The sequence below is a fragment of the Rhipicephalus microplus genome, chromosome 10 (assembly GCF_043290135.1).
Source record: "Rhipicephalus microplus isolate Deutch F79 chromosome 10, USDA_Rmic, whole genome shotgun sequence".
NCBI lineage: Eukaryota > Metazoa > Arthropoda > Arachnida > Ixodida > Ixodidae > Rhipicephalus > Rhipicephalus microplus.
In genome coordinates this window covers 1,340,426-1,366,579 of record NC_134709.1, presented here as the reverse complement: position 1 = coordinate 1,366,579, position 26,154 = coordinate 1,340,426, and the positions used below count along the sequence as shown (strand labels likewise).

The following is a 26,154-nucleotide window of genomic DNA, read 5'->3' as shown; positions in this document are numbered from 1 at the left end:
CTTATGATCACAATCATAGTAAAATAATTACTTCAACTTTTATGGTTATGGAGAAAGAGGTACATAAAGTTAGCCTAAATAAAATACATGGCGGGTATAAGGCTGAACCTGTTCCCTTAAACAAAGTGGGGAATTGGGTGGTGAAAATGGTTTCCGCATATATCTTCAAAAAACACGTGTACTTTTTATGAGAAAAAAGGGCTTGCATCCAAACCCGATATAGACCTACAAGGTCAACGTCTATCTGCAAAAACAGATCATAAATTTTAGGCTTGATTTTAGACACGAAGCTAGCGTTTGTGTCACACATAAAATATATCAAAAACAAGTGTATGAAAACAATGTCTTAAAGGTCCTGCCGCGTACATCACGCGGCAGTGACGGACAGTGTCTCCTTAACCTGTACAAAATTGTTGCACGCACGCGACTAGACTAAGGAACCACAATCTACCAGTTGGCCACACCGAGTGCGCTGAAGATTCTGGATCCGGTCCATTATCTGGGCATTTGCCTCTCTACAGGTGCATCTCGCACAAGCCCTGTAGAGAGCCTCTACGTTGAATCGAATGAGTGATTGCTCAATCTGCTGAGATCCTACTTAGCATTTGTATATTTTCTCAAGGTAAACTCAAACAACGAACACCCTTTGCACTCAGCTGTCAAAGAACTATCCACTTCTACCCATTTTCATAACCGTCCTTCTGTGGGAGAGCCTTGCGTAGTACAAGCAAGGGGCCTAGCCGAAGAAATGAGTGTGCCTACTTAGGAACACTGTTTGGCGGTCCCTGCTACAAATATTCCGTCGTTGCAGTGACACTCAATAGATTTTGATGTGTCCTTCGGAGAAATTCCAAAACGCATTTATTTTGGACATAACTCATACATACTTCCTTGAACTTGAGTGCAAGTATATCTGTCTTGAATTCTTTACGGATGTCGCTAAATCTCACACGTCTGTGTCATACGCAGCAGTCGGTCTGTCTTTTTCAGATGTCAGCATTCTGCACACTTATACTGTCGAGTCCGCTTATAACGAACCTGAGCGTGACGTGGCATTTGTTCGCTGTATCCCGAAGTTCGTAGTAAATGAAACACAGCTTTTTAAAAAAGTTGCGACTGAAAACACAAACTTTTTTTGCCCCAAAAAGTTCGTGATGCATGTGTTCCGAAGAGCAGAAGCGATAAGGGCGGTCTCGAGTTCATTTAAAACGGCAGAGTGCTCGTTCGCCGAGGCCCGTGGCATAAGCTGCATGAGGCACTGGCTCCAAAGTTTCGTCGTTCTCGCAATCCGATTCGTCCACATCGCTCTCGCCACATTCTTCATTCACAATGCCCCAATCTGTGCACGATTCCGCAGTGTCGGCACCATCATCTGCTGTAAGCAAACCATCGCAACAGATGTCCCACCCACTCTCCCAGGTCGGGGTCGACAACGCGCTGCCACAAATTTGCCGCCGCAGTAATCCTGTTCGGAAGCTTCAGGCTCGGGATCGGGCCCGACGTCGACCTCGCAAAAACAGTTTCGCGCGCATGTAGCCGTCACCGCGACCCACGAAATATTCGCCATTTCCACAGCTGAATACCGGGACGCCTGAAGCGGCAAGTTGGCTGCCAGGTGGTCAACAGCTATGAGCAAGCGCTCCGCAACGTGGCACCTAACGCGCGGATTACGCTCAAGCCAAGCGGTCACACTTTCAACGTTTTGTTGAGCGGCGGGAAAAAGCGTGCTAGTCCTCCCGTCGGCCATCGTGACTACACACGCACACCAAGAGCGAGTAAGACGTACACACGCGACACATGCCAGAACGCGTGGAACAGCTCTGGGCCCGTTTCCAGTAAGAAAACGAAACTAATTCGAGCCAGCGTGGCGGGCGTCGCGGAGCGAAGGAGACAAGCGAAACAGTTGTGATCAAGAGAGAAGAGCAGACATGCGAGAGAAGGGCAAGGAGTTGCGATAAAGAGAGGAGAGGATGCGGCGAGAAGGCAACCTTGAAAACCAAAACACACAGGAAGGAGGCAGGTTGGGTAGCTTGCTTGAAAGGTCCGCGAAACTCGCATGTAAGAAACTTCGAAAGAGAGCCTGCACGCGCAGAATTCAAAGCATGGCCACCTGGATCGGTGTGCGCGGCGGTGTTAGAAAAATCGGTGGCCGTGGTGAAAGAATTTTGTTGTTGCGCCGGAGAGTTTGCGTGGCCTCACGAACTTTGATATTTTGCGATTTGTTCTGCGCAAATTAACAACCGTTTTCGGGCTTTCACACGCCAGCGGAAGGCATGCTGAGCCGAGTGCGAACTTAGTGAGAACAAGTCCTAAACACGAAACAAATCGCAAATTATCAGAGTCGGCGGGGTAGCGTATGCGCGTGCATTAGACGGAGACTATCGGATACAGTCGGTGGCTAACGATGGTGGCAAATGGTCTGGTCACTCCAGGCTTGCGATGCCAACGACAGTACCAGCGATCGAAAACAGGGTAGATGGCCGACAGGTCTTCGAAAGATCGGTGGCCATTGTGAAAACACGGGTCTCATCTGGCGATGTGGGGTGCTTAGAACTAGTTGTGGGGGGGGGGGGGGGGGACAAAGAATGGAGGGGTGCGTAAGAAAAAGCAGTCGTGGCAGGAGGAAGGAAACGGGTTTCCCTTCTCCATGGGTTGGGGAGAGCGGCAACTAGAGGCTCGCGGAGGCAGGGTCGGCGTTTAACAATAAGAATGTATGGGCAACTCGCCTATTCTTGATCGGTGGTCGAAATTGGTTTCCTGGGAAGTCGGCAGACCGCCGATTTCGTTTGCTGTAACCGATCAGCGACGCTCAGAGACGTTCGTTGTAAGTGCGATTTTGTGCCATTGAACCAATGTATGTTTTCACGGTCATGCGAATATTGTTCGTTTTAAATGAAATTTCGTTTTAAGTGGGGCCGTTATATGTGGGCTCAACTGTACAAGTATTCTCACAGCAGAAGTTCATGCTATACTTGCAGCCATAAAACACATCAAACTACTGAAACTAGAGAAGGCAGTAATATTCACTGATTACTTGAGTGCGGTAAAAGCTTTAAAAACAATGAAAATACCCAAAAAGTCAGTCCTTACTTCACTATATGCAATCTTATGCGAAGTTTACACGCTCAGACATGTCGTGGTCGGCTGTGTGCCAGGGCACCGCAAGATCTATGGTAATGTGTTGGCAGATCAGCTATCAGCATCTGCCCATGAAAGCGTTCATAATACACCTATAGCTGTCCCTGCAATTGACTAGAAAACCTATCCTAAAGGGAAGCCTAGGGATCATTGGGAGTGATCACGGAACAGGCAAACACAGGATAAACTTAATTTCATAAAACCGCGTCTTGAGAATTGGCCGCCACTATCAAGATCACGTCACACAGAAGTAACACTTACCAGATTAAGATAGGACACAAACATACAGTATACACTCCTACCTTTTGTCCGGTGCCGATCCACCTCTGTGTGATAAGTGCTGGGAACCACTTGCTGTGCCACATTTTCTTATCCAATACACTTAACTTGATCACATCAGGAAAAAATAGGCCCCGTATCTGCATGTTTACATTGCAAATGTCATCGAAAGATTATAGTCTTGCATCTGGAGAGAGTGAACAAAACGTTTATTTGATGTATTGCGCAAGAAAATCTGTGACTAGTATCTGGAAGTGCTGCGTTAGAGTGCCTCGAGCGTACAGCAGAGGTGAACGAGCGCATTAAGTCACGTCACACATGAGACATGCGCGCTATCTGGCAGTTATCCTGAAAAATGTGGCGCACGGTGATAAGGTGTAAAACGCAAGGTGACGTGTAGGTGCCACCACCCTGTCGTCTTCGCAAAGCGTTTGAAACACTTGCCGTTTCGTGCAAGTGTTGCATGGCCAGCGCAGCGTTTTAAAGTCTACGATCCCTAAATTATTTATGTATGCCTTTTCTAATAAAAAAATACACATACATTATATTGACGTGTTGTTATGGTGCCTCAGATATGCGCAATAATTGCTTTTTAATCGACAATCGCACAAGTATGAACGATAAACCTTGAGCATTATTGGTGGGCGCTGCGGATGGGGTCAGCCGTTTGAAGTATCGTTTGGTCAGTTTGGTGCCGTTTAGGTTAGCGTTAAGTGTGGGCAGACAAATGTACAGACAGACAGACAGACCAAAATTTTTGCGTCCAAGGTCCCCAAGAAAGACTATCGTCTTTAAAAGTATTTCCCATCTATCTTCGAAGAACAAGTGCCACTTCATTAATTGGTGCTCATAGGCAGCGAACCAGTTTTAAACCTCAGTCATTGTTTGCGTTTTTGAAAGAAGTTGAGAACTTTCACGTCACATATGCAGGCAACCCGTAGCACGACCTCTGAAGAGAGGCTGCTGCTGTAATAGTTTAGGGGCGAAGCTCCTTATGGCGTAGCTTGTGCGTCCCTCGTTGTAGTGCGTAACCACCGGCGGTACATACCCGAAAGAGCGGTCCATAGAATGTCCGCTGGATGGCAGCACTTGTATATGATTAATACATGATGAAAAGATTTGAGATGACTGTACTTGGAGTGTTCACTAAACAGACGAAAATACAAGTGGACGGATGGACGGACGGACACTTCGCCCCACCAATCGTCATTCACTCCGTGGATATGCTGTGATTTTTTTTATTCGAGAGAGCACCATCATCCCTGCCTTTAGCCACAAAGGCCTTGAGGAGGCATAGGTCCTATTGTCCATCTTTTTCCTGTATATTATTGCCATAATTTTACTATCTATACACAGATTTTACACTAAATTTGAGCAAGTGATTTTAGGCCTCTATACAGCCGTAAATACACCCTGTCATCGCAAACATTGGTGACCACTAATACCACATAAAATACATGGTGCTCTGTGGCAACTTATGGCCCTTGCGCCACAAAGCCCCATTCATCATCATTATAGCTTGGTAGAATCTGGAATCTTTGATATAGACGCTCATTGTGCAACATGTTTTGTGTCATTATGCAGGTGTTTCTGCCCGTAGCAAGAAAATTTGGAGCTTCATGCGACATCAAAGTTATCAAAAGGTGAGTATAAATGTGTTTTTTTCTTTCACAGTACAAAGGACAGACTCCCGTAGGAGTTGTACGGGGGTACTATCACTTCCCTGTGAAGTAGTTTGTGCCTCGTGGCACGCACATGTCATGCATATAGGGTGAATTTAGGTTCAACAACTAGCCAATCAAGTCTGCACTTCAGCTTATACACACAAACCGCGGTAAGCGAGAAAAAAAAGCAGTGAATTTAACGTTGCTTGATGTGCTTCATCATCTGTACATGTCAGCAGTAGGCACCAAGCAGAAAACAATTGCTGCACAGGAGGTTCATTAAAAATACAAATAAAAGAGAGAAAGAAAAAAAGAAAGAAAACACACCACCACTATGTAGTTACAAAAAAAATAATAAATCTAGTACAAAAGAGATATGTACGTATCTTCATTAGTAACACTACTGCGAGTACAAAACAATAAGACATAGTGATACAATGTGTGAAGACATGAAACCACATTGTGACTAAGACAACAAAGGTTGCTGAATAGTGCTTTTGTGGATGGCACGATAACACAAAGTATTTAGGCAGTCATAAAATGAGGTACTCAAGAACTTTGGCACAATATAATTTAACATAGGAAAACCATAGTTTGTTCTACACTTTGGTAGTACGAAACTATTTTGTACTCTGGTATCATATAGTGAATGGCGAAGTGCAAGTGAAACAATTTTAGAAAGAAATGAATAATTTTTTCTTGTTGTTTTTTAAAAGTATGCAAACCTGTAGTCAAATAATTTTGTTATAGGTTCAATATTGTATTGTAAAAAAACATGCTCAGTGGGGAAATCATGAGACCCATTAAAAATTGTATCGAGTATTTTCTTCTGCAGAGTTTGCAGTTTTAGTTTGTTTGATGAAGTTGTGTTGCCCCAGACGAACAGACAATAGCTAGTGTGGGAATGAAAGAACGCATAATACAAAGTAAGGGTGGTTTTGGTGGGAAAAATATATCCGTTACGTGAAGTGATTCCTATGATTCTCATGAGGGGTGAAGAAAGATTATCGACATGTACATCCCATCACATTGTGCTGCTGAAGGTTATTTTTAATGATTTAAACGTGTCCATGTACTCAATTACAGTATCACTTAGGTATAAGAAGGGCCGTAGAAATACTTTTCTTTTCGGAAGAAAGAGCACTGCTTTTGTTTTCTGTTTATTTTACAGCAAAAGCTGCTTTGACATCACAACACAGGTCACACGCGGCGCGGGTAGTTGTCCACCGCCGCCGGCGTCCGTAACCACTTCCGCACGAAATAGGAAAAAAAACTCTTATGAAAAACACCAAAGACACATAGTGACATAGTTGGATTTGAACCCGGGTCCACCACTTGCTAGCCCAGTATTCTATCACTGAGCCACGCCGACGCTTGGCACACATTCGCAAACTGGCTTTAGGCAGGCTTGATGTTGGGAAAGGAATCGCATTGATATAAGTAATAAAGCATTTTTAAATAGCAAAGGAACAACCATGCGTCACACAACGTGAATAGCATAACGAGTGGGTCGTCCAATGCTCCAACACATTACGAAAGCTTGTTCTTCATCACCTATTAACTGTGGCACATACCCACTTGAGGCGTAATTCTTCATCGTTGTCAGCCACTAAATGCAACACAAAATTCTCACAAAATCAGTTGCAAGTGTTTAGCGGATATTACGCTTCTCCAAAGTATGTCGTAGGATAGCATAGTGAATGTCGGCCTACTGCACAGAAATTATGATTGTTTAAGGCGTAATGGGTACCCAGCAAGTCTACTTCTAGCATTTACCCAAAGAGTGTTTAGAAAAGACTCTGAAAGGAGAGTGTTTAGAAAAGACTCTGAAAGGCCACCCTTCATGCTTTCGCTGTGACTGTGCTGTGCGTTTCCCGCAGGCCTGGTGATTTTTCAGTGAATCAACCAATGACCATGTGGCAAGGGATTAGGGTGCATTGTTCTTGATATCTGCTAAGTGTTGTATATAATTAGAAGGAAAGAATAGGGTAGTGTCATCCGTATATAAAATGTATTTTGCGTGAGTTTTGATGTTAGTGTTAGTACGTCTTTAGCACTGAGCTGAAGGCACTTTTATTGAGGGAAACACAGAGAATCTTGTTGTAGACTAAGTGGCGCTATTGTAAGCGTAAATAACAAAGGGGAGTATGCGGTCCCAGTTGGTGTGGTCAGCGGACACTTACATAGACAGCATGTCGCCCAGTGTGCGGTTAAACCGTTCGGTCATTCCATTCGTTTGTGGATGGTACGAGCTGGTTGTCTGATGCACAACGTTGCATCCACGAAGAAAGGCTTGTACAGCTTCAGAAAGAAACGTACGTCCGCAGTTGCTGAGTAGCTCACGAGACGCGCCATGGTGAAGAACAAGATTGTGAAGGGTAAACAAGCCAACTTCATGTGATGTGGCCTCTGGCAGCGCAGCAGTTTCAGCATAGCGTGTCAAGTGATTGATAGCGACAGCCAGTCAGTGGTTCCCATTAGGAGTGTAGGGAAGGGAACCGTACAAGTCATTTCCGATGTGGTCGTAAGGTCGAGATGGGCAAGGCAATGGCTGTAGTAGTCCATCGGCTATGTTCAGTGGGCTTTTTTAGCGTTTACATTTCGAACACGAACATACGTACTGTCGGACAAATCGGTACATTCCGTGCCAATAGTACCGCAGCCGGAGGCGTGCATCTATTTTCATCACACTGGTGTGGCCGCATTGAGGATCGGCGAGAAAGTAGTTGCAAATAGCAGCACGTAGGTGGCGAGGACTCACAAGCAACCACTTGCGGCCGTCGGAAAGGTAGTTGCGAAGGTACAGGAGTCCATCGCAGATGGGGAATTACGAGCTGTACGTCGTAGTGAACGATTGGTGGTACCTTGGGGTGGCTGAGACAGTACGTCTATCATAGAGACTATCCAAGCGTCTTGGCGCTGCTCGGAGTGCATGTTAGTGAACGAAGGTGCCGCAGCATCGAGACTGGAAACAGACGCACTTACATGTTCGTGGAGAAGTGTAGAGCGGGAAATAGCTCGGCATCTGAATGTCTGCAGCCCGACCTGTAGACGACACGAATATCATAGTTTTGGAGACGCAATGCCTAACGAGCCAGACGGCCAGACGGGTCTTTTAGTGACGATAACCAGCAGAAGGCATGGTGATCAGTCACAACGTCAAATGGACAGCCATAGACGTAGGGTCGAAATTTTCTTATTGCCCAAACGATGGCCAGACGTTCGTTTTCCGTGACCGAATAATTCCCCTCAGCCCTAGTAAGAGTGCGACTGGCATAAGAAACCACTTAATTGTCGAAGCCAGACTTGCGTTGAGCAAGAATAGCGCCAAGGCCGACTCAACTAGCGTTGGTGTGGATTTCGGTAGGAGCATCAGGGTTAAAGAAACGCAGAATAGGTGGAGATGTCGGCAAATGACGTAGTTTGGCAAATGCGTCATCGCAAGCGGAAGGCCACGTCGAAATTCCTTCACTGTCAGAAAGTAGCCGTGTTAAAGGGGCTATTACGGATGCGAAATTACGGACGAATTGGCGAAAGTATGAACATAAGCCGATAAAGCTCATGAGTCCCTTTAGTATCGATGGCTTCGGAAACTGGGCGCCGGCACAGAGTTTCACAGTGCCAGGTAGAACACCATCCTTGCTGACAACATGCCCTAAGATGGTGAGCTTATGGGCGGCAAAATGGCACTTTTTAAAATTTAGTTGGAGCCCAGCATACGTTAGGCATTCCAGGACACTTGCGAGGCGCAGAAGATGGGTATCAAAGTCTTCTGAAAAAACAACGATGTCGTCCAGATAGCAAAGACACGTCTGTTATTTGAGGCCTCGAAGTATGTTGTCCATCAGACGCTCGAAGGTGGCAGGGGAGTTGCAAAGACCGAACGGCATCACGTTAAACTCGTACAAGCCGCCCGGAGTTACAAATGCAGCCTTGGCGCGATCAGATTCATCCATGGGTACTTGCCAATATTCTGGTAAGAGGAAAAGAACACTGCTCCTTGCAAGCAGTCGAGAGCAACGTCAATTCTGGGGAGCGGATAAACATCTTTGCGCGTGATCATGTTAAGGCGCCTGTAATCAACACAGAATCGGATGCTCCCGTCCTTATTTTTGACCAGTACCACTGGGGAGGCCCACGGACTGTTGGATGGCTGTATGACGCCATGATTGAGCATATCAGACACTTGCTCGTCAATAACTTAGTATTCAGCGTGAAAGGCCCGGTATGGACGCTGATGCAATGGTGTGTGGGTGCCGGTGTCTATACAATGAACAATTGCAGATGTTCGGCCCATATCGGTTTGCTTGAAGTCGAAAGACATCCGGAAGCGGTCGAGGAGTGTCAAGAGTTGGGTCCGTTGGACAACAGGAAGGTCCGAATCAATCGATGGAAGGAAGGCGTCTAGGGAAGATGTGGTGGACGTGGGAGCGGGAGTAACACTGGCGATCTGAAGGCTTGTTGCGCGACCGAGCAGTTGACTGGCGCAAACACAATCGATGTCCTCAAAACGGCCGATGCATTCGCCACTGAATAATCTGGCTGGCACTGAAAGGAGATTTGTGGCGTAAATGGTTGCAGAAGTGTTTTCAACCATCACAAGAGCAAAAGGTAGAAAGAAAGAAAAACGTTTTTTCGAGAAGTGAAGTCTTCAGACGGCGTGAACATGACGTTCGAAAAAGCAGCATGGTCGCAGGAGATTGGTGTAATAACCAAAGACATAGGTGGGATATCCGTGTCTGCGGCGACAACACGAGAAATGGCAGGCTTGTTAGAATCGTCCTCGGCGAGTGATGATAATTCTAGTTCGGCCCGGACACAATCAACAACGGCATGATGTGTGGGAAGAAAGTCCCAGCCTAATATCACGTCGTGCGAGCAGTGTAGAAAATTGATGAATTCGACCACGTACAGAACGTCCTGGATGAGTAGCCGAGCTGTGCACGTCATGGAAGGGTTTACTTGATGCGCAATTGCCGTACACAGGGAGAAGCCAGAAAGTGAAATCGTAACTTTCTTTAACTTGCGACACATTGCTTCACTCAATAAGACACGGCAGCTCCAGTATCGATTAATGCTTGAATGGCAACACCTTCAATAAAAACAGTTATTTCGTTAGTGGCTAGGGGACGAGGAGTTGTAGAGTTCGACGGTGGCATAGTTCTTGCCTCCGGAACTGTGATGGTCAATTTTCCGTTTGGGAAGGTGGTGCACGCCGAAGCATCGGTGAAGGCGAACGTCAGCGTTGGGAGGGCGATCGGTGCTGTTTGAAGGTGTGGCGGCTCGGTGGAGGGGTGTCCGAAGTAGCATCGAGAGGCTGCATCTGTGGTGGCTCTTTGTGGGCGTAGCTGTAGGTTTCATCAATGGTACCTGGATGAGGGCCATGCCGGCGACAGAAGCGCTCAACATGGCCAGGCAGACGACAGTAGTAGCAGATGGGTCTGTTGTCCGGTGTGCGCCAAGGATTGTTGGGAAGCATTGAAGGACAGCAGGAATGGGAAACATACGAACCTTCTGGCATGCGTGTTGCGTAGAAGGCGTTCGTTTGGTGGGAAGAGTCGACGACGTTTGACTGCACATGTGCCGGCCTTCGCGGGACGTCAGCGTAAGTCAGGGGAGCGGACACAGGCGGTGGCTGGTACGTAAGCGGGAATGCCTCGCAGACTTGCTCTTCGATGGTTTGGCGCAGCGACGAGGTCAGCCCGTGAGTATTGCTGGAAAGGAAGGGCGCAAAAGACAACTGGCGAGCCTCTTCCTCCCAGATGGATTGTTGTATTTGCGGCATCAATAACGTCTGTTCCGGTGAAATTTCACCTACGGTCAATGGTGACGTGGTGGTCATGTCGAAAGTAGAGCGTCGCATTGAAACGTGCTGTTTCCGCAACTCATCGTAGTTTTGGCAGTGCTGAATAACTTTTGCAACTCTTCGCGGGTCTTTCGCCACCAGCATGTGGAAGGCGTCATCTTCAATGCCCTTCATAATTTGTTTGACCTTGGCTGTTTCGGACATGTCGGGATCGTAGCGACGGCAGAGGCCCACAACATCCTCAATGTAGGACGTAAAACCCTCTCTAGACAGTTGGGCGCGATCTCGCAAGCGCTGTTCTGTGCGGAGCTTGCGCACTGTTGGTCGGCCAAACACGTCCGCGAAGGTGGTCTTGAAAGTGGCCCAGTCGGTAAGCTCAGCATCATGGTTGTTGAACCAAAGCTCCGCTACTCCTCTCAGGCAAAAGTGGACGCGGCCAAGTTTGTCGTTTTTCGTCCCACCTATTATTGACGCTTACTCTCTCGTACGACGAGAGCCAGTCCTCGATGTCCTGCTAGTCGGTGTCGCTAAAGATGACTAGGTCTCGCTCTCTCCGGACACCGGGACAGCGGGCAGGTGGGGATGTAGGAATGGTCTGCTGTGCAGCGTCGGTGGACATAGTTGATGGCAAAGGTAGAGTTCGGTTGTGGAGTTCCAGGGTGGAAAATGGATCCAGCACTCTCAACCGCTTGTTAGTACGTCTTTAGCAGTGAGCCGAAGGCACTTTTATTGAGGGAAACGCAGAGGTAAAGCCAACAAGCTGTCAAGCAGAGCAAGACCGAGCAGCAACAACACTCTTCCTTCTCTTCTTCCACTGGCGCTCCTGCCTGTGCCATATACCATTGCTACATTAGGAATATCATTTATATATAAATTGAACAGCAGTGACCCCAAGATGCTACCCTGAGGGGCGCTATTTGAAATACTTGGCATCTGTGAAGCGTAGTGTTTAATGACTATGTATTGAGACTTCGTAACCAGGTGTGACTTTATTAGGTCAATTTTTCGTTACCCTACGAAAATGGTTATTTTTCATATCTCTCAGGAAGATCGTTTTTGCCAGTTCGAAACGTACTCCAGCACGCATTGCAGCATACCAATTTTTGTGCAATGAAATGCTCTTTCGAAAAAGTATAGGTTATAGGGCTACAAAAATGTTTTGCAATTAAAAAAACATTGTGTAATTTTTGGTTGCCAGCTAGTAAACATAGCAATAAAAAACACTATATGTGAAAAAAATATTCAAAACAAAGAAAATTCGGAATAAACATTTGAAGTAACATTTTGAAGTAAAATGACAAAGGAACAGTGTAAAAAAAATAAATGTGTTGCAAAATGTTTCCATTCGCATAGACGAAGAAAATCAAAACCGAGGTGCTGCTTCATTACTCGAGCCATGCAGTGAAGCATTGCCTGGTTTTTCGTGAGACACAAGTGAAATTGTACACATTTCTGAGTAAGTTTTTGTTTTCTTGAGATAAGAGCCTCCAGGTGTTCCAATATAGGTAGATGCCCGTGATGTTAACCCTTATTCTATAAATTAGATGTCTAATGAACTTTGCTATTTCGTCTAGCGTGACGCTAGACGAAAGGTTGGCATTCATATATATGCATCCAAGCATATTTCTCTATATATTGCAAATCGTATTACAAAAAGAAGAATATCGCACGCAGTTTTAAATCATTTTGCGCTGTTTCGTAGTCAGGGCCAAGATGTGCTTTGTGTTAGGAGAAATTCAGCCGCCGGGGCCAGCACACTGTGCCCCAGCGTTGTGTGGATTTCACAGGTAACCATGCAGAGTAGCTATATAATTGTGCACAAAGGGTAGCAGCTGCGTGCTTGCGGCGGAGGAGACAACTTAAGGTGGTAAACAAAACAAACCCATGAATGGCTGTGGATGTCTCAGGCTGACGTAAAACATTGTCTCCATAAAACTTGAAGCTGAGGGCTGTCATCCTCGAACTCCAAGTTCGCCCTCACTCAATTCAGGTGGGTTTGTAAGCCAGTTTCAAGCAGCGCTTGTGTTTTGCAGCGTTGTTGCGCACTCATGCGTGCGTGATGACTACACCATAGGAGCGACTAATGACACTATATGCGACCCTGTGGCTGATATAATGATACAAGCAAAACCAGTGCTGTTGGAAACATGCTGAGAAGGCCAGCTCGACACTTTAAACATGCGGCAGATCATCGTAAATATTTTTTGCGAAATAAATTTTCTCCGACACCTAGCCACAGCTATCTATTTAAATGAGATTGGAGAACGCCGAAGCTTGCACAGTGCCCCAAGAGAATGAAACATCCTTCTTCAGCAAGTTCGTAAGAGGTCGGGCCACGTCCGCAAAATTGTTTATAAAATGTCGGAAGTAAGAGCATAGACCTAAAAAGCTTCAGACTTCCTTAGTGCTGGTCAGGACGGGGAAGTTTTGCACAGCTCGAACTTTATCAGGATCAGGGGAAATGCCAGAGGAGTCCACAAGATGGCCTAACATGGTTATTTGCTGGCGTCCGAAGTGGCACTTCGATGAGTTCAGTTGCAGTCCTGCGTTACGAAAAACAGAAAGGATGGAGGAAAGGCGGTCAAGGTATGCTTTAAAGGTCGAGAAAAACAAAATGACGCCGTCGAGGTAACAGACAAATTGACCACTTGAACCCGTGCAAGAGAGTGTCCATCATTCGTTCGAAGGTGGCTGGAGCATTGCATATTCCGAACGGCATGACCCTAAACTAGTAAAGACCATCAGGGGTCACAAAAGCAGTCTTCTTACGATCCATGTCATCGACAGCAATTTGCCAGTACCCTGAGCGAAGGTCGATGGAGGAAAAATACTCAGCACCATGAAGGCAATCCAGGGCGTCGTCAATGCGCGTCGTCAATGCGCGTCGTCAATTCTCCAATCTCATTGCGTTGCTCACAACACCACCTATTCTGGCCCATTTTGACATGTCTTTCCAACAGAAGTCCGCACTGATGCCATCAGCCATGGAATCGGTGCTGTTTTGGTCTAGCATCAATGCGGCTGCGCCCTTGTTATCTCATATGCCAGCCGTCTTCTCTCTGCGGCCGAGCGGAGCTACTCTATCACTGAACGGGAATGCCTTGCTCTAGTTTGGGCGGTTGGCAAATTTCGGTTCTACTTACATGGTCATCGTTTCACTGTCACAACTGATCACCACGCCCTCTGCTGGCTCTCGTCGTTAAAGGATCCCACTGGGCGTCTTGGTCGCTGGGCACTACGGCTCCAAGAATATGACTACTCAGTGTCTCACCAATCTGGCCGTTTTCACCATGACGCTGACTGCTTGTCCCACCATCCAGTGGACCCTCCTGAGACTTTAGATGAAGCGCCGCCATGTGTGCTCTCTCTCTCTGCTTTGAGCAACATCCATGATGAACAGCGCCGAGATCCCGTCTTGCGTGATATTATTGAGAAACTGAACTCTCCAACGCCCCATCCGTCTACTCGACTGTTCGTATTTAAAGAGGGCACCTTGTACCGCTACAATGTCAACATAAATGGGCGCAAACTGCTCCTTGTGGTGCCTTCCCACCTACGTTCGAGTGTTATCGCCCAGCTCCATGACGCCCCCACCGCCGGTCACCTTGGTCTCTCTCGGACTTACGACCACGTGCAGCGTCGATTTTACTGGCACAGGCTTCATTGCTCCGTGCACCGCTACGTCGTCCCATGCGACCAGTGCCAACATCGAAAAAAAAAAACCCTATGAGTCCTGCCGGACTCCTCCAGCCACTTAATATTCCTATTGACCCCTTCTTTCGAGTTGGTCTTGATCTCCTAGGCCCGTTCCATCAGTCTACCTCCGGAAACAAATGGATAGCTGTCGCTACAAATCATACAACCTGGTACGCCATCACGCAAGCTTTGCCAACCAGCTGTGCCACAAATGTGCCTGATTTTCTTCTGTAGGATGTCATCCTCCATCATTGTGCTCCATGCCAACTCCTCACAGATCGTGGACGCTATTTCCTCTCCCGAGTTATTGACGACCTGCTTCGCTCTTGCGAAACGAAACATTAATTTACGACGGCCTACCATCCACAAGGTGCGGCGATGGCGTAGTGGTTAGAGCATCCGCCTCGCATGCAAGAGGTCCGTGGTTCAAATCCCGGTACCGCGCAGTTCCCAACCGGATTAAAAAAAAAAAAAATCCGCGTGTTGATGGAACTGCATTAAGAGGCCTGGGGTGCGGCCTCACCGGCAAACACCGCCGAGAACGCACTCCCTCACCAGAGAAGGATTGGCCACCCTGGTGCAGTATCTGGCCACTACCTCCCACATGATTACGTCAAATAACTCACAACCCTCAGTCCCCAGCAGCTGCGAAGCAACTGACCACGGCGGCGGTCAGATCTGCAACGCAGCAGAGGGTGCTAAGAATCTCTGGATCCGGACAGGCCGCCATTGGAACCTGAACTTGGCAACGTTTAACGCTAGAACCTTATCTAGTGAGGGAAGTCTAGCTGTACTATTCGAGGAGCTAGAGGGTGTTAAATGGGATATAATAGGGCTCAGTGAGGTTAGGAGGACAGATGAGGCCTATACGGTGCTACAGAATGGGCACGTCCTTTGCTACAGGGGCTTGGCAGACAGAAGAGAACTGGGAGTGGGGTTCCTCATTCACAGAAACATAGCTGGCAACATAGAGGAATACTATAGCATTAATGAAAGGGTGATAGGTATCGTAATTAAACTGAATAAAAGATACAAGATGAAGGTAGTACAGGCTTACGCGCCTACATCCAGCCATGATGACGCTTCAGTTGAAAGCTTCTATGAAGACGTGGAATCGGCAATGAGTAAGGTAAAAACACAGTATACTATAGTGATGGGCGACTTTAATGCAAAGGTAGGGAAGAAGCAGGCTGGAGACCAGGCAGTAGGAGATTATGGCATCGGTACTAGAAACGCCAGAGGAGAGCTACTAGTAGAATTCGCAGAACGCAATAATTTACGGATTTTGAATACCTTCTACCGAAAACGAGAAAACCGCAAGTAGACATGGAGGAGCCCTAATGGCGAAAATAAGAACGAAATAGACTTTATAATGAGTGCACACCCTGGAATCGTGCAGGATGTGGAAGTGATTGGCAAGGTACGATGCAGTGACCATAGAATGGTACGGTCTCGAATTCGCCTAGACTTGAAGAAGGAACGACAGAACTTGATACGCAAGAAGCCAATCAATCAGCTAGCACTGAGAGGGAAAGTACAGGAATTCAGAGTGTCACTGCAGAACAGGTACTCGGCTCTCAGTGAGGAAACCAACCTTAGCGTAGATACAATGAATGATAATCTGACGAGTATCATTATGGAGTGTGCAGTGGAAGTTGGAGGCAGGGTAGTTAGACAGGACACTGGCAAGCTTTCACAGGAAACGAAGAACCTAATTAAGAAGCGTCAAATCATGAAAGTGTCAAGTACAACAGACAAAATAGAACTGGCAGAGCTTTCGAAGTTGATTAATAGACGTAAAGTATGCGATGTAAGAAGGTATAACATGGAGAGAATTGAACACGCTCTGAAAAACGGAGGAAGTGTCAAAGCATTGAAGAGGAAACTTGGGATAGGCAAAAGTCGGATGTATGCACTAAGGGACAAAGAAGGCAAAATAACTACCAATATGGATAGGATAGTTAAGATAGCGGAGGAGTTTTACAGGGATCTGTACAGTAGCCGAGACAACCACGACCTTAATACTATAAGAACTAGCAGTAACCCAGATTACACCCCACCAGTAAGGATAGAAGAAGTCAGAAAAGCTTTGGAGAGCATGCAAAGGGGCAAAGCTGCTGGTGAGGATCAGGTAACATCAGATCTGCTGAAAGATGGAGGACAGATTGTGTTAGAAAAACTAGCCACCCTGTTTACGAGGTGTCTCCTGGCGGGAAGAGTACCAGAGTCTTGGAAGAACGCTAACATCATCTTAATACATAAGAAAGGAGATGACAAGGACTTGAAGAATTACAGGCCGATCAGCTTGCTCTCTGTAGTATACAAGCTATTTACAAAGGTAATTGCTAACAGAGTAAAGAAAACATTAGAATTCAATCAACCAAAGGAACAAGCAGGATTTCGAACAGGCTACTCAACAATTGACCACATTCATACTATCAATCAGGTAATAGAGAAATGCTCAGAGTATAACCAACCACTATACATAGCCTTCATAGATTACGAGAAGGCGTTTGATTCAGTAGAAATATCAGCCGTCATGCAAACACTGCGGAACCAGGGCGTAGATGAAGTATACATAAACATTCTGGAAGAAATCTACAGGGGATCAACTGCTACCATAGTGCTTCATAGAGAAAGCAACAGAATACCAATCAAGAAGGGTGTAAGGCAGGGGGACACAATTTCCCCACTGCTGTTTACCGCGTGCTTACAGGAGGTTTTCAGAAGCCTAGAATGGGAACAGTTAGGGATAAGAGTCAATGGAGAATACCTTAGTAACCTGCGCTTCGCCGATGACATTGCATTGCTGAGTAACTCGGGGGACGAATTGCAACTCATGATTAAGGAGTTAGACAAGGAGAGCAGAAAAGTGGGTCTTAAAATTAATCTGCAGAAAACAAAAGTAATGTACAACAACCTCGGCAAAGAGCAGCGCTTCGAGATAGGTAATAGTGCACTTGAAGTTGTAAAAGACTATGTCTACTTAGGGCAGGTAATAACCGCAGAGCCGAACCACGAGATTGAAGTAACTAGAAGAATAAGAATGGGGTGGAGCACATTCGGCAAGCACTCTCAAATTATGACAGGTAGATTGCCACTATCCCTCAAGAGGAAGGTATATAACAGCTGTATCTTGCCGGTACTTAGCTACGGAGCAGAAACCTGGAGACTTACAAAGAGGGTTCAGCTTAAATTGAGGACGACGCAGCGAGCAATGGAAAGAAAAATGGTAGGTGTAACCTTAAGAGACAAGAAGAGAGCAGAGTGGATTAGGGAACAAACGGGGGTTAAGGATATCATAGCTGAAATCAAGAAGAAGAAATGGACATGGGCAGGGCATGTAGCGCGTAGACAGGATAACCGCTGGTCATTAAGGGTAACTGACTGGATTCCCAGAGAAGGGAAGCGGGTTAGGGGGAGACAGAAGGTTAGGTGGGCAGATGAGATTAAGAAGTTTGCGGGTAGAAATTGGAAGCAGCAAGCACAGGACCGGGTTAACTGGCGGAACATGGGAGAGGCCTTTGTCCTGCAGTGGACGTAGTCAGGCTGATGATGATGATGATGATGATGATCTATTTAAAAGCTCGCATAAATTTCTGGCAACTATTACTGCTAAACACTATCAAATTGCAAAGCTATCGCTTCAACTCGATGTTTGGCTTGCAAAGGTTCTTTTCATTACAGAACTTCGATGTTACTGTAGCATAATCACGAGGGGCACGCACTTCTGTTAAGTTTGCCAGCCTAGTGCACTTTTCCAACAATACACGCACATTGGTTAGTGTATAGGTCTGCCAAAAGTCACTATGTGGCCCAAACGGCCAAATTCTAATTGATTCTGAAAGTTGGGTAGTTGGACTAACTACTAAAAAGTGCGGGGTGCTTGAGGAACAAGTTTAACATGCTAAAATCTATGATACAAAGCGTCGATAACCGGTGATCGATTTGAATAAGTGTGGTAATGAAAGAGTTAAAGGCCTGGCCACGTACAACATAGTGCTCTAATTTGAGGCAAAGAATGCTGTGATTTAAAGTCAAAGGCTTTGCTGAAACCAACAAAAGTACCAATAGCTGTGCCTCAACATTCTTTAGTATATATTTTTGTGGCACAAGTAGTGCATGCTCCGTTGACCTGTTTTGTGTAAAACCATATTAGCCGTCAGTTATTATGGAATGTTTGAGAAAAATGCCGTTGAGACGAATACGGCTTAGTTACTCTAAACCCTTAGAAAAATACGAAAGCAGACACATTGGCCTGTACTTTCCCAAAATGTCCGCATCTCTTTGTTTTTTTTTTTTAAATCATGGCCACGCTTGCTAGCAATTAAGCTGTTGTAAGTGTGATGTTTTATGTGTATGTTAGACATGGCATAATTGTGTCGAGAACATATCTCACTGGCTGATTTTGAATATTGTGCGCATCGAGGCTACTGGTATCATTTAGATTTCTACACATTGAAAAAAAAAAAAAATCACAGCTTATTTACGGAGTGCATGATGATGAGTGGGGCAAAGCATCCGTCCGTCCATGCATCCATCCGTGCGTCTGTCCCTCTGTGCATCCGTTCGTGTGACCGTGCATCTGTCTGTCTGTGTGTCTGTCCGTCCATTGATCCGTCCGTCCATCTAGTGAACACTCCAACTACCGCCACCTCGCATCTTTTCATCATATATTCAGCATATAGAAGTATTGCCATCCAGCGGACATTTCAAGGACTAAACGAGAAGTGGCACTCGCGCACTTTATTACGGCCAGCACTTCACACCTTTCACCGTCTCTAGTTCATGGCTATATACTAGTTCACAATATTGATAGCACTGCGGCCCAACTCATCTTGCTAAACCAAGGAGGTTACGTCAACCGAGTTTAATGTGGCAACCCTTTCTAGTCAGATAGTGCTTAAAGTGCGTCCTTCTGATACTAGTTTTTTTTTTAGTAAGCATCATCTTCAAGGCAAATTTCATTGGAGATGAAGTCAACAATACTCGTCTATGTAAGTTATTTCATCAGAAACAACTGTCATTTTATTTATGATTAATGTGCGCATGTTTCCTTCTCAATTGAAAAGGGTGAGTGCGTGCTGCTCCTCTTCTAGTCCAGTGTACAGGTGGCTACCTACTACTATGACGACTACTACATACATCGCCGACGCACGCCCCACGACATATGGAGCTTCACTCCCAATAGCTGTTTCATCGATTGGTGCAAAAAATATGGATGGTATTAGTTTGTCGCCTAAAAAGCGTTAAATTGACTGTGCCCTACCTCAGAGAAAAATTTGTTAAGGGGGGACGTGGTTCTTAGGGCTCTCTCATTTATTTCTGAACCAAGTGTGACAAAAGTTGGCATGCTTACTTAGTTTGTTCTCCAGATTCTAAAAATGTAGTTATTTTTTCTGTAGCTTCATTGGTAAATAAATAATCAAGATAATAATTTCTATTTTTCTTACCATAATAGAAAAATAAGCACCTGTCAAAAATTTTAATTAACATAGGGATTGACAGTAGAGAGCATAAGACATGCAATATAAGAAGCACTTTCTTGAATGGGTCATCATTTCTAACTTTACAGTACACTAAACTTCACAGCCCTGAATGTGGCCATTGTATGGCCACACAAAAGACTAGTTTGAAAAACTTGCACCAAGAGAAATCAAAATCTGCTTCCTATGTTGTGTGCTCCAAACATATAGCTTCATGCTGCAAAATAAAATATTCTGCTATCTGTAATATTTTCAGATATATTGCTGTAATTTTCATGCAGGGTGTACAAAAATGCCATTTTGAGAAAATGAAGAAAACAAAAATTTCTAATATTTTTAACTGTAAAAATGTATGCACTTATATTTACATAGCCATTGACATATAAATGAATGCTAGAAAGCCTAAGGAGTGCAATGCTGCAAGCTGATTGAAAATTGAACGAGTACTTCTCGAATTGCAGCATAGTAAAGTTCATTGCATGTAACCAAATACAGAAATTTTTATATAAAAAAAATGAAGCTGCCCATTAAAAATAGGCTCCCAGCATTGTTTTTTGTGCACATTTAGCTACATTGTGCAAAAAAAATTACAGCTTTAGCTGTCCTAGGTCCACTTTTACCGAACAAGCAAAAGAAAGTGGTCAAAATCTGTGCTTCGAGAATAATGCTGCTAAACTTAATTTCGCCGTTCCGACGGAAAATATCATGGCACACATACTTTTAGTCAGTTAATATGCACTGGGAATGTAATAGGACTGATTGTTTGTACAAGCGTGTCGTTTCTTCTAGTCCTGTAGCAAGTTGTCGCCTTGTGCTCGTCTGCCACGAGGCCGCTTATCAGTTCCGTGACTGTACTGACGGCGATGTGCGACAAATATGCGTGCGTCATCCACGATTCGTCGAATAACGCGGCGATGTTTTCCGGCTTGTCCAGAATAAGTTACCCTGCGAACCAAAGTTGCCCCCTCACTCATCAATTTTGAGGCTACACGAGTGCCGAGGCGTTAGTTTCTTTTTCACGTAAGACTGCCGCATTTTCGAGTGGAGATCGCGACAACGTTGCGAACACGTTGTTAAAAGCAGTCTACGTGTTGCCAGTAGCCTTTATTGCGAGGGCCGCGAGCATGTTCACTGAGAACGGATTGACTTTCTGTTGTTGGTCGACGCGCGGCGTACTCCTTTCTGACGACCCGTCGCGCAGTTCAAGGTCCTTTCGTCAAGCGGGAAGAACCACAACATTGACGGGTTTAGCAATAAGACTGCACTTCCGTTCCGTCACTACAAAGATTGATATCTCTGGTAGCTTCACTTCTGCTTTTTACTTGCCGTCCTCTAACTGATGAGGCTGCAAAACACAGCCGTTCTCAGTAACGTTGTCGGCAACCAACGGGCTCGTACGTGAGTTAGGCCTACACTAGTGACTCGGCGACCGCCGTTGACCGCGTCGAGTTCGTTATCCTCGTCCTGAGCCATAGCGGGGATCTTTCTGAAGTTCACAGCGAACGAACGACCGCCACACCAGCTTCACAAATTACTGTAGCACGGAACTTCTTTACTGCCGCAAGCAGTCAGTAGCACCGTCACAAAATGGCGCATGTTCGTGCGCGTCACGATGGTGAAGCCATAGAACACCTACCGTGAAGCAGATGCCGAAAGCGCCCCTTGGTCATACGAATGCCTAAATTTGGTCACGTGACCCAAGCAGCCAATTGAATCGCGCGCTAGTGCTTCTCGATGACGCGTTTTTGCTAAAAAACCAATGAGCAAGGTAAGCCAGTGGTGGCGGGAAATTGAAATTGAAGATGAAGAACGACCCTTCCAAACGAGACCAAGATGAACATGATAGCTCGTGTTTAATGGCAACAGTTTGGCGCGAAAAAAGCACGAGCGTCAATTTGCGCTCACATTCATCTCACAGGGATGTTATAAATTGATTTTGCGCCAGAAATAATGACGCGAGAAGCTAGAAACTTCTCAGATAAGTGCAAAAACAGGCGCAGATTTCGAAAATGTCAGCTTCAAAAAGTCAATTTTTTTTGCGATTTTTGTCCTTTCAAGACCCGTGTCCCCCCTAAAATGAGTCTGCAAGATGCAAGCTGGATGTTTTGTGGGGTAGGTGGTGCGCCGAGCGGTTGGTAGCGCAGTGCTCACACGAGTTCACAATTATCTTCGTTATGATTAGCGCGGTAACAGTGCCACCCAGTGGCAAGGCTAGGTGGCCCACACAGAAAAGATTGGGAACTGACCGATTGTAGGCTGCCGCGAACAGACGTCTCCTGCGGTAGCTCCATGGAGGCGCACTGTGGGTCGACCCTGTGAATGGCGAGTTAAAGGTCGGCGAGTCGAATGTCAATCCAGTGCGTTGGAATATTGTATAAGGTTGTTTTAGCGTGTGACTAGTGACATAATTGATTTGGCTGTTAATGTCATCTTTTGTAAAAATAGTTAAGTAAATGTACACAATGTTTGGTTTGGTTCAATCGCGTCTACTGTGTCCGCTTTGAGAGCGGTGCCCCATCACGAGACCTCACAAAGCCTCTTGTAAGTGCGTATATCCCTTCCTGAGGTGGCGGCGTTTGTGTATGCAACTTGTTTTTTCTAGTTGTGTCAACTTGTGGCCAAAAGAGAGGGGTATACGTTGCTCACTGGATGATTCGAGTCTTTTGCATAGTCAATATGCCCCGACTTAAGCTCTGTAGCCTCTCATTTTGATGAAGGCACAATCATGTTAAACATGTTGTTTGGTGTGCAGCATTCCAGAAGCCACAGTAGATGTCGCTACTTCTCTTTTTTCGAAATGAATGCAACCAAAAAGTAATTGGGCACACATTTAGAGCCCATGATTTCATCATTTTTATGGCAATGTGAAGCATGGCTGAATGGAAAACAATGAGGTATTTTGTTACATGCTTATTACAATTGATTATAGAAACTCAATTAAAATAGCACATTATTTCACTTTTTTCCTTGAAAAGTAACAGTGTGTGCCTTAGAAAGATGTTATGTGAATATGACACATTTGTAGACAGTGCATCATAATTCCTGCCTGAAGGGGTGTGCCTTGTGTACGCATGTGATCACGAATGATCATGCTCCTCTCATTTTCAACGTGTGTTTGCCACCATTGCAACCAAGGTGGGACATACCATATTTACTCACGTAATGAACATACTTTTCTTCTCGAAAAAATGGAGCAAAGTTGGGGGGTGCGTTCATTATGTGGTACAATTTGTGAAAACTTTCTCGGGAGGAGCAATAATGCGGTATTGCAAAAAAAAAGTTTGGTCGCTTAGCCTTTCGCAATTGACATACGCGTCCACTGTTTGGAAACAGCTTCTTTGTTGCACTTTACTCATCTTCGGTGGTTGATGGCGCTAACTTCTGCGAGCTGTCCCTGGGCCACCTGCGCATGCTATAAAACCATTTTGCGGTTATCTTTCCCTGCAACAGTGGTATCTGCTGTGACCTGGAGGGGCGCTCAAAAGCGTGCGCTACGAGGCTACAATGCTTTTTGCCAACTTTGCGGCAACCTTGCACGATGACTGTGACGACGCCGTTAACAGTTAACGTAGTAACAAGCACGACTAGGTCATGGTAGCAAGTAACCAACATTGCAGCAAGCTACCCCCGAAGCATCAAAACAAACGGTCGATAAAAAGATTAACGAGAAAATAAGGCCGCCGCCTCGCTTCTGCATCAGAAGTGTGCCTCTACGCGTGGATCTCAAGCGAAGCGAAAATCAGGGGTGCTGCCATGTTGTGGATTTTGTCACGATCTTCTCTGGACAATAAGCGAGTTTCTCTGTTTTTCCAGAAACCTGCGAAGTGATAGCAACGAATGACCATTCGCGACAGCAAATCTTGTCGTCGTCGCTCGAAAATCGCGACATGGCTGGGCTTTTTGGTATTAGCAGGAAGCGACCGATGTCAGTTGGCGCGGTCAGTTTTGTGAAGCTTCTGTCGCTGTGTGCTTATCAGCTGCGATGTCTCTACACTCGCACCGCTTGTGAACCCCGCTGTGGCGCACAGTTAAAGATGCCCTGAAATGTTTTTTCAAGTAACCATGGAATGACTTCACCAGAAAAGCTTATTGCCTTACGAATTCAACTCTGCAAAAATTTCAAGAATCCGTCCTGTGCGAGTGGAGTTACAAAGGTTTGTCGCATGCTGCAATTCTATTCTCTCTTTTCTCCTCCCGATGAAATTGCTGGAAGCTAAGCAGGGAAGGATGGCAGGACCACAGAAAAACATCACATGCGCCTCGTGGTCTTGAGCACTTTTTCTTCTTTTTTTTTCTTCGAATGCGCCGCTTTTTCAGTGTGATCATGCGCACGCATGCGAGGACAAGTTGCGGCCTCCCACAGCGATCTCTGTAACGAGCGCGCGCGCGTTGTTTTCAAATCAGCCAATGGCTGATAGGTGGGTAGTTCACGTGTGATTTTCGGGCATATTTCGCCATTGGCCAAGAGAAGAGAAAGCAATTTTTAGCTGACTTTGGTAATTTATTGTGAATTTCTGACTCTGTGCTGTGCTATAATATTTGGCTCCCGTGTTGTCGGGAGCCTCTACTACCGATCGGCAGCGTTTTCTGACCATGCTCAAAAAGTGTTGCAGGACGCCCTTAAGACGGAGGTTGTGCCGTGCGAATACAGAAAGAAAAGCAATACCGCATGTGGCAACTGGCGAAAGAGGAGAGAAAGCAAGCCGAGATGGTTGAGGGGGGTCGGCACAGTAATGAAAAATGGAAGAGATCCAATGAGTGAGGAGGCGCCAGATGTCGATTAGCGGGACTGCAGGGGATGAACTTAAGGGGGACATTTATTACTGGGGAGGGGGAATACAAATTTTGGTGGCTAAGGTTAGGGATGCAAGTTTCATTCCTTTTGGCTCAAAGGAAATGTAAGCAACTTTAAATAATTGCAGGTTTTGACTGTCAGTAGAGCGCAAGTGATAACCTGTAAAATATGTTACATTTCCAAATTTATCCTGCTTAGACCATATAAGCTGGTATAACAAGCCTTTGAACGTTAAAGGGGGACGCAGGTCTTAGAATGGTGTAAAATGGCCAAAAAGTCGATTTTGAGAAAATGCGATATTTGAAATTTTTAGACCTATAAGCACGTGTCCTCAAATTGTGAATGCTGAATTCGATCAGTAAATGGATTAAAATTGATTATGAAGTCGCCACGGGAGCCGCAAAACAACCCACGGCAGGTCGAATTCGTTCAAGCTTCCCGCGCGCGCCGCCGGCAAGGCAGTCGGCCGATCGCCGCCATCTTGGGCTTGTTTTGAAGCTGATTCCTTTGTGCGCATTTTGCCAGCCTTCAAAATGGCGTCGCTTAAACAGAACGGCTACTCTCGCCCCTTTTCCGGAGCCCCCTTCTGGGCCGCTGATTGGCCGGAGCGCGCACCCCCTGTTCTTCGCTTCCCATTGGCCGATGTGGCCAAAGTTGCCCGCGCTTTTTTTTTATATTGTTCGTCTGCCACCGGTTCCCGTTCGCGCACATTGTTCGTCTGCTTCCCACACGTACCTGCTTGTGCTACGCGACCGACGCACCGACTTTCCGTCTTTTGCCGGCATGATTGGAGACGCTCGTCTAAAGAAGACGTGCCAAGCGTACGGCAAGAAACGGAGGTGCCCGTGGAACGCCCGCCAGAAGAAAGCAGCCGACAATGTGCAGCTGATTTCGCCCGATGCCGCCGAAGCGGCGCATTCCGACGACGGCGGCCGCTTGTGTCCAAAGCGGTGCACTTTCCTGTGCCTTGCAGCAGCACCTTATCGGATTGCGTCGTCGTCGGATCGTCACCTTGCACTTCCAGCAGCATCCTAGACGGCATTGACACGACGTTTTATTCGGCGGACGAGTTTGCTGAGTGCGCGAGACATGCAGCGGGCTTGAAGGCATCTCTCGCATCACAGTGCGTGACGGAACGTAAGTTCGAGTTACTAAATATTGATCTGGAGGATGGTGGCAAAGAAAACGGGACAGAATTCGTTATTGTTGATCTGGCAGCGATACACTCGTTATTTGGACTTGTCCCGTGCCCAGAATGCGGTGAAAGAAGCGTCACTATTTCAAAGGCCA

General features: G+C 46.0%; 1 protein-coding gene across 6 annotated transcripts in view; it reads left to right on the top strand.

The window, feature by feature from the left end:
- Positions 1 to 26,154, top strand: part of Rtca (RNA 3'-terminal phosphate cyclase) — a 116,034-nt gene that overhangs the window by 27,241 nt on the left and 62,639 nt on the right. For all 6 annotated transcript variants that reach the window (XM_075874847.1, XM_075874848.1, XM_075874846.1 and 3 more), the window contains exon 5: positions 5,002 to 5,060. In XM_075874847.1, the coding sequence (XP_075730962.1) occupies positions 5,002 to 5,060 (59 nt within the window). The remainder of the gene's footprint in view (positions 1 to 5,001; positions 5,061 to 26,154) is intronic.